Consider the following 13,839-nt stretch of genomic DNA (forward strand, 5'->3'; position numbering starts at 1 on the left):
TGGGAATACCAGACCACCTGACCTGCCTCTTGAGAAACCTATATGCAGGTCAGGAAGCAACAGTTAGAACTAGACATGGAAAAACAGACTGGTTCCAAATAGGAAAAGGAGTACGTCAAGTGACTGTATATTGTCACCCTGCTTATTTAACTTCTATGCAGAGTACATCATGAGAAACACTGGGCTGGAAGAAGCACAAGCTGGAATCAAGATTGCCAGGATAAATATCAATAACCTCAGATACGCAGATGACACCACCCTTATGGCAGAAAGTGAAGAGGAACTAAAATGCCTCTTGATGAAAGTGAAAGAGGAGAGTGAAAAAGTTGGCTTAAAGCTCAACATTCAGAAAACTAAGATCAGGGCATCCGGTCCCATCACTTCATGGGAAATAGATGGGGAAACAGTGTCAGAATTTATTTTGGGGGGCTCCAAAATCACTGCAGATGGTGATTGCAGCCATGAAATTAAAAGATGCTTACTCCTTGGAAGGAAAGTTATGACCAACCTAGATAGTATATTGAAAAGCAGAGATATTATTTTGCTAACAAAGGTCGGTCTAGTCAAGGCTATGGTTTTTCCAGTGGTCATGTATGGATGTGAGAGTTGGACTGTGAAGAAAGCTGAGTGCTGAAGAATTGATGCCTTTGAACTGTGGTGTTGGAGCAGACTCTTGAGAGTCCCTTGGACTGCAAGGAGATCCAACCAGTCCATCCTAAAGGAGATCAGTCCTGGGTATTCATTTGAAGGACTGATGCTGAAGCTGAAAGTCCAATACTTTGGCCACCTCATGCGAAGAGTTGACTCATTGGAAAAGACCTTGATGCTTGGAGGTACTGTGGGCAGGAGGAGAAGGGGACGACAGAGGAAGAGATGGCTGGATGGCATCACTGACTCAATGGACATGAGTTTGAGTGATGGACAGGGAGGACTTGCATAGTGATTCATGGGGTTGCAAAGAGTTGGACACGATTGAGCGACTGAACTGTTCTGAACTGAACACCCTGTTTATTCCTCATCATTCACTGAACACAGTGGGGCCTGTTTCCTGATCCCAAGCCCTATAGCATCTCTTAAAACATCCTACCACACCTCCTAGCCTTAATTTCATTCCTTGAAATCTTCAGGTAACATTATCTCCACTATTCCTTCCAGTCACACATATGGGCACAGCCATCTCAACTGAAACTACTCTATACATAAAATATTTGTTTCAAATATATTTTTTACTTGATCTTCACATTCACCTACGTCCTTCACAATAGTTTTCCTAGTATGACTACCTCTGGTTTTTATTACCTTGCTAATATCTCCAGCTGACTCACTGGATGAGTCCCTGATGCTGGGAAAGATTGAGGGCAGAAAGAGAAGAGGGCATCAGAGAAAGAGATGGTTGGATGGCATCACCGATGCAATGGACATGAAGTGGGGCAAACTTGGGAGACGGTGTGGGACAGGGGGCCTGGAGGGCTACAGTCCATGGGGTCGCTTAGAGTGGGACATGACTGGGTGACTGAACAACAACAATATCTCCAGTGCCCTAACCACTCAACTTTTTTTCCAATGCAAGTGCTTCTTGGACAATGAACTAATTAACAAAGTTAACAAATAATTATGAAATTCCTACACTGTGAGAGGAACAGGGCAATAAGAGAAAAACTAGAGAGATATGGTCCTGTCTTCAAGGGACTTAAAATCATGGCAGGGGAAAAAGTTATCAATATAGGAACCAAAACCAAAAATACTTACAAACTGTGATAAGCTTTAGAAAGTGAACAAGGCACTGATTGAGAAAGACAATAATATAGAAGGGAGGAGGGTGCAGACAAAGAAAGCTTCCTCTAGGAAGTCTCTGAGCCAAGTCTTCAAGGATTAGAAGAGCAGTTAGTAAAGGAGCATGCTGGGCAGAAATGGAGACACGAACAAAGTCCCTCTTGTCTGAGGGTCCCTCTGGCCTCTTCCCTTCCTGTTCTCACTGTGTCGGTCTTCTTCCTTTTGTCAGGCCCTTTTATCTGATTCACTGTATTCCTTCTCAATCTCATCTTGTGTCTTTCCATTTCCATTTTTTCCCCCTCTTTTCCTTTTAGCCAGTATATAATGTAGAACACAAGGCTATTTAAATTATTGGTTTAATAATTCTTAAATTATTTATTATTAGCTAAATAATTAACCTTCCTACTCATAATTTTTTTAAAGTAGGCTAATTATGTATATTACCTTTAAATTAATGACATCTGCAGAACTTAACTGTGTACCATTCAGCTGATTTGCCTCCTTGTGAATCAGTACAATTTTATTAGAAAGAAAAGCAAATATTAATAGCTCTGTAGATGATAACTAAAGTAACTTGTCAACCTCATTTATTCACTTTTACAATACTTTTCTGATATGCAAGTGAAAATCAAACCTAACAACCAAATATTATGGGACTCCTAAGCATCCATAAAAAATATTAAATATTTTGCTCTTTCTTTGATAAGTTACATATGCATACATCTGTTCAAAGACTATAAACAAGTACAACCAGAGACTGAAACCCTGTCCCAAAGCAATGGCTTTCTATGGTCTCACTAGACTGTTAGATTCATTAATATTAGTATTTAATAACTTTACAGCATGCATACCTTGTTGTCTTCCCAATAAAGTGCTAAACATTCATCTCCAGATTTCCACAGTTTCGCATACTCCATAGGAATAGATGATTCTAGTACTTTTTCAGGTTTAATTGGCCCAGATCTTCTTTTGGGACCACTACTGTAAAATATTTTATCATCACAGGACGAAGCCATGATGGGTCCTGCTGGCTTAATAGGTCCCACTCGCCTTCCCTTCAGTGGCATTTCTGTCTCTCCATTTGGAACACCAATGAAACTATTCATTCGGACAGGATGCTGGTAATCAGTATTTACATTAAAATGTTTTTCAATTTTTACACCACTAAAAGCTTCATTATTTATTGTTCGTGGCTTCCTGTCATAAAAATGATCCGAATTTGCTGTTTGGTTTTCTCTTTTCCCACGTTTGTGATTATTATAATCTACGGATTCTTGAGGAAAAGGATTTTCTTTTGCCTCTGTGTAGGATGGACCTTTTCCTGATCGGCTTTGCATAGAGTTATCCCTTTTTTTAAATACAGTATCACTGTGCTGGGAACTTAAAAGGTAAGAAGTATCCTTAGTTCTATCATATCTAGAATATGATCTATCACATTTGGTTCTCTCTTCAGCCCATCCTTCAGATCCCGAAGAAGTACTTGGTCTTTCAGAACCTCTGTTTCTAGGTAATCCACTGCCTTCCAAAACTGCTTTTGAATTTTGGGTATCTCTTTGAAAACGAGGAGGTTTTTCATTTCTTGGCTGTCTCGTATCATTTCGAGGAAGATATCGTGGTTGATTATTATCTTTTACTCCATTTTGCTCAGTATTTGACACTCTGTTTTGTCCTTGATGAAGCTGCTGCGGCTGTGATTTAGGTTCTGAAAAGTAAAAGTAATCATATGCATATTAAAATGAAGACTGCATTAACACTTAATTATCAAACCACTCATTTAACATCTTCTACTATCTTCCCACCTCATTATCTTAATCCCTCTTTGCTTGGTTAGACTTTTTATGTTTCTAATGTACAGTTTGCCTGGTTAGCCACATTAGTGAAGTAAAGCAATCATATGAACCATAAAAAAATGGTGGATAATTCAAAAGCAAGTTGTATTTGTTACTGAATATTTGCATTGTTATGGCTATCTATACATGCTGCTCTGGTGAAACAGAACTACAAACTGAAACCACAGAAGCTGCTATGAAACTGTGCAAGTACACCTCTAGCTCAGTTCTTTTCTGAGTCCCCACCTGATTTAAAATGTATCATTCACTGTCAGTCAAGTTCTAGTCTTAGCAAAAAAAAAAAAACAATTCTCAGTTCTTTCTGGATCTGGAACTGCTAAGTGTTTGAATTAGAATTAGATATCTATTTATAAACCTTCCCTGGTGAAGGACAGGGAAGCCTGGCGTGCTGTAGTCCATGTGATGCAAAGAGGCGGACACAACTGAGTGACTGAATAATAACATAAACCTATCAAAGAACAGGTACTACTTGGAAATACAGGGGAAAAAGTGTCAAAATCTGATTAAGCAAAATAGTGTAGAAAATGTCCAACCAGAAATCAAATCAGTAACATGGCATATATACATATACCTCACAGATAATCTGATGGTTATATTTCACATAATGATCTTTATTCTCCTTCGATTTGTTCTGTGTCACTTACTCTTTCTTCCTCCACTGTTTCTCATAGCATGTCTATAACACAATTACAATCAAGTTGACTGGTCCTGGTGCACACATCTTGTTTCTCTTGCCAAACACTATAATCAGTATGAACATTAGGATTATTCTTATATTTTACCAAGGTCACAATACTTCTTAATAGGGATACTACTAAATTCTGGGTGAGAATGCTTCCTGTATTTGCAAGTAAATTAACTTCTTTGATCTCTAGCTACTAAATGCCAAAGCATTCTCCCTTAGCACTCCTAGTCACTGTGACTATCTAAATTGTCTCCATACATTTCCAAACACCCACTGGAGGAGAAAAGGTACCAAGTAAAATGTTCAGATCAGCAGAAATAAAGAGAAGATCTTTAAAAAGGCCCCAAGTGACAAAGTAAGTCAAGACTAAAGATCAAGGCTCAAAATGAAAAGAAACTTCTCAGCAGAGCCAATGGAAGCCAGAAGCTTATCTAACAGACTTTAAATCTCTTTGAAATTAAAGAAAAATTATTTTCTAAGTACAATTCTACATTTAGCCTAACCACCCACTGATCATGACAAAGAACAAAGATTTTTCAAATATGCAAGATCTCAAATACTAGCCAAGACCATCAATAGAGATACTTTTATGAGATCAGTTTTCCCAAGATCTGCTTTACCAATTGGAGAAGGCACTGGCAACCCACTCCAGTACTCTTGCCTGGAAAATCCCATGGACGGAGGAGCCTGGTAGGCTGCAGTCCATGGGGTTGCAAAGAGTTGGACATGACTGAGTGACTTCACTTTCACTTTTCACTTTCATGCATTGGAGAAGGACATGGCAATCCACTCCAGTGTTCTTGCCTAGAGAATTCCAGGGTCGGAGGAGCCTGGTAGGCTGCCGTCTATGAGGTCACACAGAGTCAGACACAACTGAAGTGATTTAGCAGCAGCAGCAGCAGTTTTACCAATATAACACACAAAAAATATCTTATTGATATTGATATCTATTGATCACTAGATCAATATCTATTGATCACTGTAGTCAATATTAATTTTTTTTCTTTAGAAAGAAGAAAAGTAGAAATGAGCATTTTCAGCAGTAAGCATGTTTTGGCACTTGTTAATAAAGGCAGCACCTGCCTCTTGCTGACTATCTGCTATGTGTTAGGTACCCCATACTAGCCCTTTATACACATTATCTATAGTCCCTACAGCTGCCTTAACATACAAGTGTTATAGGGTTTATTTAATAGAAAGACGTAATATATAGTGAATTGAAGCAATTTTTTAGTTTCCAAAGTAAGTCAAATATGAAGGTATTTGCTGACAACAAAGTCTGAATAGATATTTAGGAAGTGAAGTGAAGTAGCTCAGTCAAGTCTGACTCTTTGTGACCCCACGGACTGTAGACTACCAAGCTCCTCAGTCCATGGGATTTTCCAGGCAAGAATCCTGGAGTGGGCTTCCATTTCCTTCTCCAGGAGATATTCCTGACCCAGGGATTGAACCCAGGTCTCCAGCATTGTAGGCAGACACTTTACAGTCTGGGCCACCAGGGATATTTAAGATCCCTGATTTTAACTTCAGGGAGTTAAAGGATCAATTTTTCAAAATTATTCCAGGTAGGAACACCAAAATCTATGATGATCAGGAAGTACAAACAACTTAAGTCATCATGAGAATAACTAAGTATCCTGAACCTCAAATGGCAGTCTGAATAACTACGCATACAGGATGGTTTCAATTAGCCTTGGTAGGTGTGGGAGAATTTGATTACAGCTCTTCTAAAAGAAGAAAAAAGGTAAAGATGTCCTAATCTACTTAACTGATGATATACATTACAGAATAAAACAGTAATTTTACTATTAATAAATACACTTCATTCCATTATGCTGAGACAATACAGTGAGAGAAAAATCTATAAAGAAAACTGATTTTAAAATAAGAACTACTCTTAAAAAAGTAAACTCAATGAGGCAGAAGATAAAATTGTGCTTTTAAAAGAACACAGTTTTCATATACATACAAAATAAAACAACAGTAAGCCAAGGACGTGAGTCTGGGTGAACTCCGGGAGTTGGTGATGGACAGGGAGGCCTGGCCTGCTGCGATTCATGGGGTCGCAAAGAGTCGGACACAACAGAGTGACTGAACTGAACTGAACTGAAGCCAAGGAAGGTCCTTAAAGGTTTCACCACTCCTGTATTTCCTTAAACATTTTATCTTAGTTAAGTAATGAAGTCAGAAGTAAATATTTTGAAACTGAACTAATCTATTAAATAAATAACAGAATATACTAAATCACTAAATTGTGGAAAGATGATTTTAAATATAGAAATAGCCCAAGAGTCAAATAGAAAGTGTCTTAATTCAGCAGTTGGCAACTAGTTGCTCTCTGTTGCTCTTCCTGAGGAGGCACTGATGATTCCAAACCACCAAAATAGTAGTGATAATACAGGCCAGGTCTACAGTCACTAACTGAAAATACACTGAGACCCTTTTCTGTACAGGAAGGAGAATAAAACGCTTTGCTTTTTTTCTTCTTTTTTTTAATGAACTGAAAGGGAAAGGTGAAAGAAAAGCATAAATAGAAATCAGTAATATTATATATTAAATAGAGGAGAAAAAATGGAAAAAGAAAATTAGCAAACAAATGACAAAAATTCATCACAAAATAGATAAAATTATAAAAACATCTAAAAGATCAAAGTGATAAAAGTTTATATGATAAAATTAATCAAAGGATACTATGAGTTTCATTTGACTTGTAATAAAATGTTCCTGTTAAATCAGCTCATAAGTTTAAAAAGGCAAGTTCACAAAATAATTGATTACAATGTTTTACAGGCCCATGTTCTGAAATACAAGGATCATTAAGAGTGAATTTATTAATTGTCATAACTTATTTGGGTTTGTACATTAGAATGTGCTTTATAATTAAATTATTAAATTAAATTAAAATTTTAATTAAATTAAAATTTTAATTAAAATATTAATACTTCTTTGCAGAGTATTCATTCTCCAGTTGCAGCTGTACCTGCTTTTTATAGTAGAAAAACAGGTACATTTTGTTTCCCAAGATGATCCTTCATTGTATTCTGAGACACCTACTTAAAGAAATGGCTTAATTAATATTTCACTATGTACCGGACTCTACTTAAAAGGTCTTTTAACTACACTACTTCATATAATTCTCCCAACCACCTTGAAAGGCAATATTATTATCCCCATTTTATAAGTGAATTAACAAAAAGCTGAGTTAACAGCTAGAAAACATTAGCGCCAGAGCTTAACTCAAGTCTAACTGAAGAAAAAGACCATAATTTTCTCCCTATGCAAGCTGCCTGCCTGGAGAAACAAAGCCGAGTGTAACAAAACATGTGTTAGCTACAATTTCATTACCTACATCTGTTCATTCCTAGTATGATACAGAAGTCACAAAAGTTCTTTCACAATCTCTGATGAACTAAAAATTTATAAATCTGGATACTAGGAATGCCAAAATTCTGACCTGAAACTAATAACCTCTTTCCATTAATGCAAAACAAAAGGAATACCTATTTATCAGCTAGATATTATTTTTAAAATGTCATACTATTACTACTAAGTCGCTTCAGTTGTGTCCGACTCTGTGCGACCCCATAGACGGCAGCCCACCAGGCTCCCCCGTCCCTGGGATTCTCCAGGCAAGAACAGGAGTGGGTTGCCATTTCCTTCTCCAATGCATGAAAGTGAAGTCGCTCAGTCGTGTCTGACCCTCAGTGACCCCATGGAATGTAGCCTTCCAGGCTCCTCCGTCCATGGGATTTCCCAGGCAAGAGTACTGGAGTGGGGTGCCATTGCCTTCTCTGTAGTACCATGGTAAAACAGATTACCAAATAATGTATATATTAATTCAAGTAGAGTAGTTAAAATTACTGCTGAGTAATCTTTCAACAAATAAAGCAAAATAAAAATAAATCATCAAAGATATTTGTTACAAAAAGATAGTATTAACTGATCAGTACATGAATTCACATTAAAACAGAAGCATAACATTTCCTAATATTTCTATGTCTATATACAGACCAGATTACATTTTTTTCACATCAAAAATTTCAACTAATTTTCCCAATTATACCAATAACGGCTTTTGTGTAAAATATCTTTACATATTTTTATCTAAATACCTTTAGATATTCTAAATATTTAAAATGTCTTTAGATATTCTAAATATCTAAAATGTCTTTAGATATTCTGTAATGATGACAAAACTCTCTGGCTATAAAAGTTTATCTATCAGCTCAAAATTTATATGCTTTGTTTCCTCTTGTAAAAAATTAGTTCCTCTATAAATTTATTCTGTATGTATCCTGACTTCGATAACAAAGGTTAAAAAAAGAAGTATATCTCATTCTTAGCAGGTACATATAAACACAAGTGGTTATTAAATGATAATGTTCTCCATATAATAAAAAATAAAATGTAGTCTTTTAAAAATATTATGTGATAGGAAGAGATATTGCTCATCATTCCAAGCTTAAAGTATAACTTTTTCATGCTATATTAAATATGTTCTTTCTTACCACTTTCTTCAAAATAATCATTTTAATGTCCATAGATCATTTATCTATAGGACATCCTTCAGCTTTCTTCTAACCCCACTACTTCGCTGACATTATTTTTGCCAAGATCTCCAATCAGTGATGTGTTGGAGCCAGTCTGAATACTGCATAAAAACTGATTATTAAATTTTCAGAAAATCTGCAATCTGGTTGCAAACTGAAATTAACTTGAAAGTAGCTGCTAATAATTTGAAATTAGCCATAGTGGAATATTTATACCACAGAAATCAGAAAAAGTTAAAAAGTAGAGCATCAGTCCTCTGCCTCCCGCCTCTTCTCCAGGGTCAGCTGTTAAACATTCGCCAGCACAAGCACTACTAATGCCGTGTAAACCAACGGACACTTCACATCCTCTCTGCTTCTACTCCTCCTGCTTTTTTGGCAGCTGTTTTCTCAGCTTCTTTCATTGGCTCTTCCATCTCCATTTGATCTCTAACTTCAATTGCCTGTTTAGTGTATCTCCTTGATTTTTAAAAAACTTAACATAAAATGTTTTTCAAATTTATGGTAAGCCAATTTTCACCAACTTTCTATATATTATCTTTAAAAATTTTCACTGAAGTTATCCCTAAATCCATATGTAAATTTCTATATACTATTAATTATTAAATTCAAATAACTACTAACTTTACTTTAATAAGCAGGATATTACCTGTGCAGCACTGTGGACTATTTTCACTTCCCACCTGGTATTTATCTAACACCTTAAACTTCCTGGTTTCCTGCCCTGACAAAAGGATAATGTCAGATGATATGCTGTCAGAATGCTTGCAAATCTAGGGACCATAATGTCAGATGACAACAGAGACCAGAGCATTTCAAAGAACTCTAACCAATGACCAGGAGTTTTGTTCCAGTTATTGGTTCTAGTTAATTTTCAATCAACTGTTGACTGTCACTTGTCTAAAATGCAGTAACAAATGTTGAGGCTTTGACAAACTGCTAAAAGACCTTCTGAGTAAAACTTATCTGTAGTTATATGAGATTAGACACAAGAACTACAGACTACAGGATCATGGGTATAGAGTATTCACTGTAGAAACAATTAATTCAAGTTAACAGTAAAGCACTATCAGAAAAAGTCAAGGACTGGGAAAGTCATACTGGTGGCTAGGGTCAGAGAGAAAGTAAAAAGTAGTGTGTGGAAAATGACACATTTTGCTAACAGCTTATGACTATTCACATAACAACCCTTCATTCCTGGCTTCCAAGGAAGCATTCCACCATCAATTTTAATCAATCAATTGCACAGGGAAATGAGGAGGAATGTTGTTTGATGTAATTAGATGTAAACATACATAATATGGGCGATTGTTTCTTGAGGAAATCCTGTACAAGAACATCCAGCCTAACACAAATATATTCTCTCTCTCTTCATGACCTAGTTTCCTGACTTTTCAACTATTATCATTCTATCACATTTCCTTCCTGTATCCCTACTGTTAAGTCATCAAAATTCAAGCTATAAATCTATTAAGTCAAACTATTTAAACTGACTTGAAACTTGGTTAAATGAAAATAAAACAAAAAGACACCTACCAACCATTAGAAGCCTGAAACTTCATATGCATTAACCATCATCCATTAATATCTGCTACTATCTATTTATATCTGAATATTATGTAGAATTTGAAATTATGCATTACATTAACCAAGATAAATGCTAAGATAAATTCTCACAAAATCCACAGAAAATAAAGAACTGGAACTGCACAAAAACAGTATATGTATTACAGTCTGAATTTTATTCTGTCAATAAGAAGAGTCATTGGAGTATTTTAAGCAAGAGGGTAATGGAACCAAATTTGTGCTCTGAAAGATCACTGTTTGCTATACAGAAGATGAGATGATAAAGTTCTGCAAAGAGTCAGTAGAGAACTGATGAGGGCGCAAAGTAGGAAAAGGGAAGAGATGAAAAGACAGTGAGTGGAGGATGCTGTTGCTACTACTGTTAATTAAAATGACGATAATGTGTTGAGGTTTGACAGAAAACAACAAAATTCTCTAAAGCAATTACTCTTCATTTAAAAAATTAATAAATTTTAAAAACTGATGACAATGCTGCTGACTGTGGTAGTGGTGTGGCACAGCGACCATTATGTGGAGGCCTGTGTGCCAAACACCACGCTTAGCATTTGGCATGCACAATGAACTTGACCTTCCCAGTAACTGCAAACTTAGGCGGTGCTACTGTTTTCCCATCTCCCAATAAAGAAAGAAAGATTTGGCAGATTATATAACTTGCCCAAAGACATACCACTAGCAAATATAAGACCTGTCAGTTAAGTTAGTGGTAGAATCAGTTGTACGTATCTGCCACGGCATCTTTTCAATTCTCCTCTTATTTTGGTAACAGAACTCTGCTTTGAGTGATGGGAACTACTCCCTCCTTTTATATATAATCCAGAATCAATTAAGATGTCTTAGCTCTCCTAAGAAGGTGGCAGATACAGACATTAGAAGACAGAAGGTCTGTTTCTGCCAGATCTCCCAGTTATGAGGACCATTTGATTGTTTCTGAGAAATATTTTTTTAATTACCTTTTCATATTATGAATGGAGATTTGACACCAACAACTGTAGTGCTCTTTTAGCCAAGTTTCTCTGTACTCCTGTTCCAGCCACTTCATACACACCAATGCCAAAATCACCAGTGAAACTCAGTTGAGCTTGGTGAATCAATAATTATATGATGAAAGCTTTTTATCTTTTTCCAAAAATAAAAAAACATGTGCTTGCAAAATTAAGATGAGCTTTTTTACCTGTGTATCTATACATGTCATTATGCCCCCTTATACACCCTTATATATGTTGGCCATAGGCTATACTTGGTGCTTCATGGTCCAATCTTTGCTACCACATGACATAATCTGTCAACACAAAATTCAAAGACAGAGAAAGACTTTCCAGTTATATGAGCCAATATATTACCTTTTTACTTATTTGGATTTCTGTGGCTCACAGCTTAAAGCAAACTAGCTTAGAAACTGTTTAGACACTAAGTCGTGTCCGACACTTTTGCGACTCCATAGACTGTAGGACTGTAGCCTGCCAGGCTTCTCTGTCCATGGAATTTTCCAGGCAAGAATACTGGAGTGGGTTGCCATTTCCTTCTCCAGTGGTTCTTCCTGACCTAGGGATCAAAGCCACGTCTCCTGCATTAGCAGGTGGATTCTTTACCATTGAGCCACCTGCTGCTGCTGCTGCTGCTAAGTTGCTTCAGTTGTGTCCGACTCTGTAGAACCCCATAGATGGCAACTCACTAGGCTCCTCCGTCCCTGGGATTCTCCAGGCAAGAACACTGGAGTGGGTTGCCATGTCCTTCTCCAGTGCATGAAAGTGAAACGTGAAAGTGAAATCGCTCAGTCTTGTCTGACTCTTAGAGACCCCATGAACTGCAGCCTACCAGGCTCCTCCATCCATGGGATTTTCCAGCCAAGAGTACTGGAGCCACCTAGGAAGCCCCAACTTAGAAATTAATGCCAGGAAAAAGAGTGATACAGTGACAGAACCTAAAATGTAAAATGTGTTTAGCAAAGGAAGGGTACAGGGTAGTGAAAGTCGTTGCATCCCCTAAAAGAAGTTGGCACTCACTCCTCATTGAATGGCTAAACTACAGTCTATTGTCTTCGAACTGGAGCACCTAACTAATGAGGCCAAGGATTCAGAGAACTTGGTATGAAAATGCCAGAGAGATGAAAGGTGCTGGTTGCTTCTTACTGCCTTCAGTAACTCATAAGAAAGTAACAAGGCGGCAAGCTTGAAAGTAGAAAGGTAAGCTTGAAAGTAGATGCAACTTCTCAAATTATACCAATAAGCCTAAAGGACTGAGATTCAGATAATTATGCTTCTTGACAAAAAATATGGAGAAACACAAATAAAACTTGTAACACATATTTAACTTGCAAAATAAGCTACATAAACAAGGAAACAGAGGAGTATAAATTTAAGAAGGTTACCCTGTCCACTTTTCTCACAATGTCCCTTGTTGCTTATTCAGAAAAATTAAGCTTTATTTGGTTTTATTTAAGATGTAGAAAGTTAAAACAGTAAAGTATTATATTAAGGCATCCCTTCCCTCTATTTCTGGCCAACCCAGATATCTTCCATGATAACAGAAAGAATAATACCTACTTTTTCTGTCCCAAGCTGACACTTAAAATATATATTTCTAGTGCCCATATTTTCAGTGGGCATTGTTTTAAATGGTAATTACATATTACTGAAGTAATTTATTGATAAACTTAAGGTATGTAAAGTTGAGAGCTGGCCTGATAATCTGGCCAGGACTATATCTAGTCTACAAAAACAAAAAAATTTTAAAGCCTATATATAAAAGCCTTTCTGAATTCAAGCCTATCACAAATTGATCAACTTAATATTACCAACTTGGTATCAAACTGCTAGAGGTCACAGACACTTTAGTGATTACTCTCATATAACAGTGTAATCTAACCTCATTTTTTTCATAATATTGACAATAATGTCAGGTAGAATTACATTTGACTCAAAAGGCACAACAAAAAAGTTGATAGGGGAAAATCTCTAGGAAAAGTACATGTGATGAACAGCTACAGGCACTACTAATTCTATTGCATTTTGCTTCCTTGTACTTTGCCAATATGCATTTATTACAATTAAAGATCTGTGACAACTCTCAATTGATAGATGATGCTTAGCGCTTTTGAGTAATAAGGCAATTTTTAATTAAGGTAGGTATATACATTGTTTTTTAGACAGTGTTATTGCATACTTCTCTCACATCCATACACGATCACTGGAAAAACTATAGCCTTGATAGACAGACCTTTGTTAGGAAAGTAATGACTCTGCTTTTTAATATGCTGTCTAGGTTGGTCATAATGGCTTCAGTCACCATCTGCAGTGATTTTGGAGCCCAGAAAAATAAAGTCAGCCATTGTTTCCACTCTTTCCCCATCTATTTGCCATGAAGTGATGGGACCAGATGCCATGAGCTTAGTTTT

At 36.6% G+C, this 13,839-nt stretch overlaps 1 protein-coding gene across 2 annotated transcripts in view; it reads right to left on the bottom strand.

The window, feature by feature from the left end:
* Positions 1-13,839, bottom strand: part of TDRD3 (tudor domain containing 3) — a 226,815-nt gene that overhangs the window by 57,051 nt on the left and 155,925 nt on the right. For both annotated transcript variants that reach the window (XM_005213542.5, NM_001046426.2), the window contains 1 exon segment: positions 2,625-3,475. In XM_005213542.5, coding sequence (XP_005213599.2) covers positions 2,625-3,475 — 851 coding nt within the window.

This window comes from Bos taurus, chromosome 12 (genome assembly GCF_002263795.3).
Source record: "Bos taurus isolate L1 Dominette 01449 registration number 42190680 breed Hereford chromosome 12, ARS-UCD2.0, whole genome shotgun sequence".
Lineage (NCBI taxonomy): Eukaryota > Metazoa > Chordata > Mammalia > Artiodactyla > Bovidae > Bos > Bos taurus.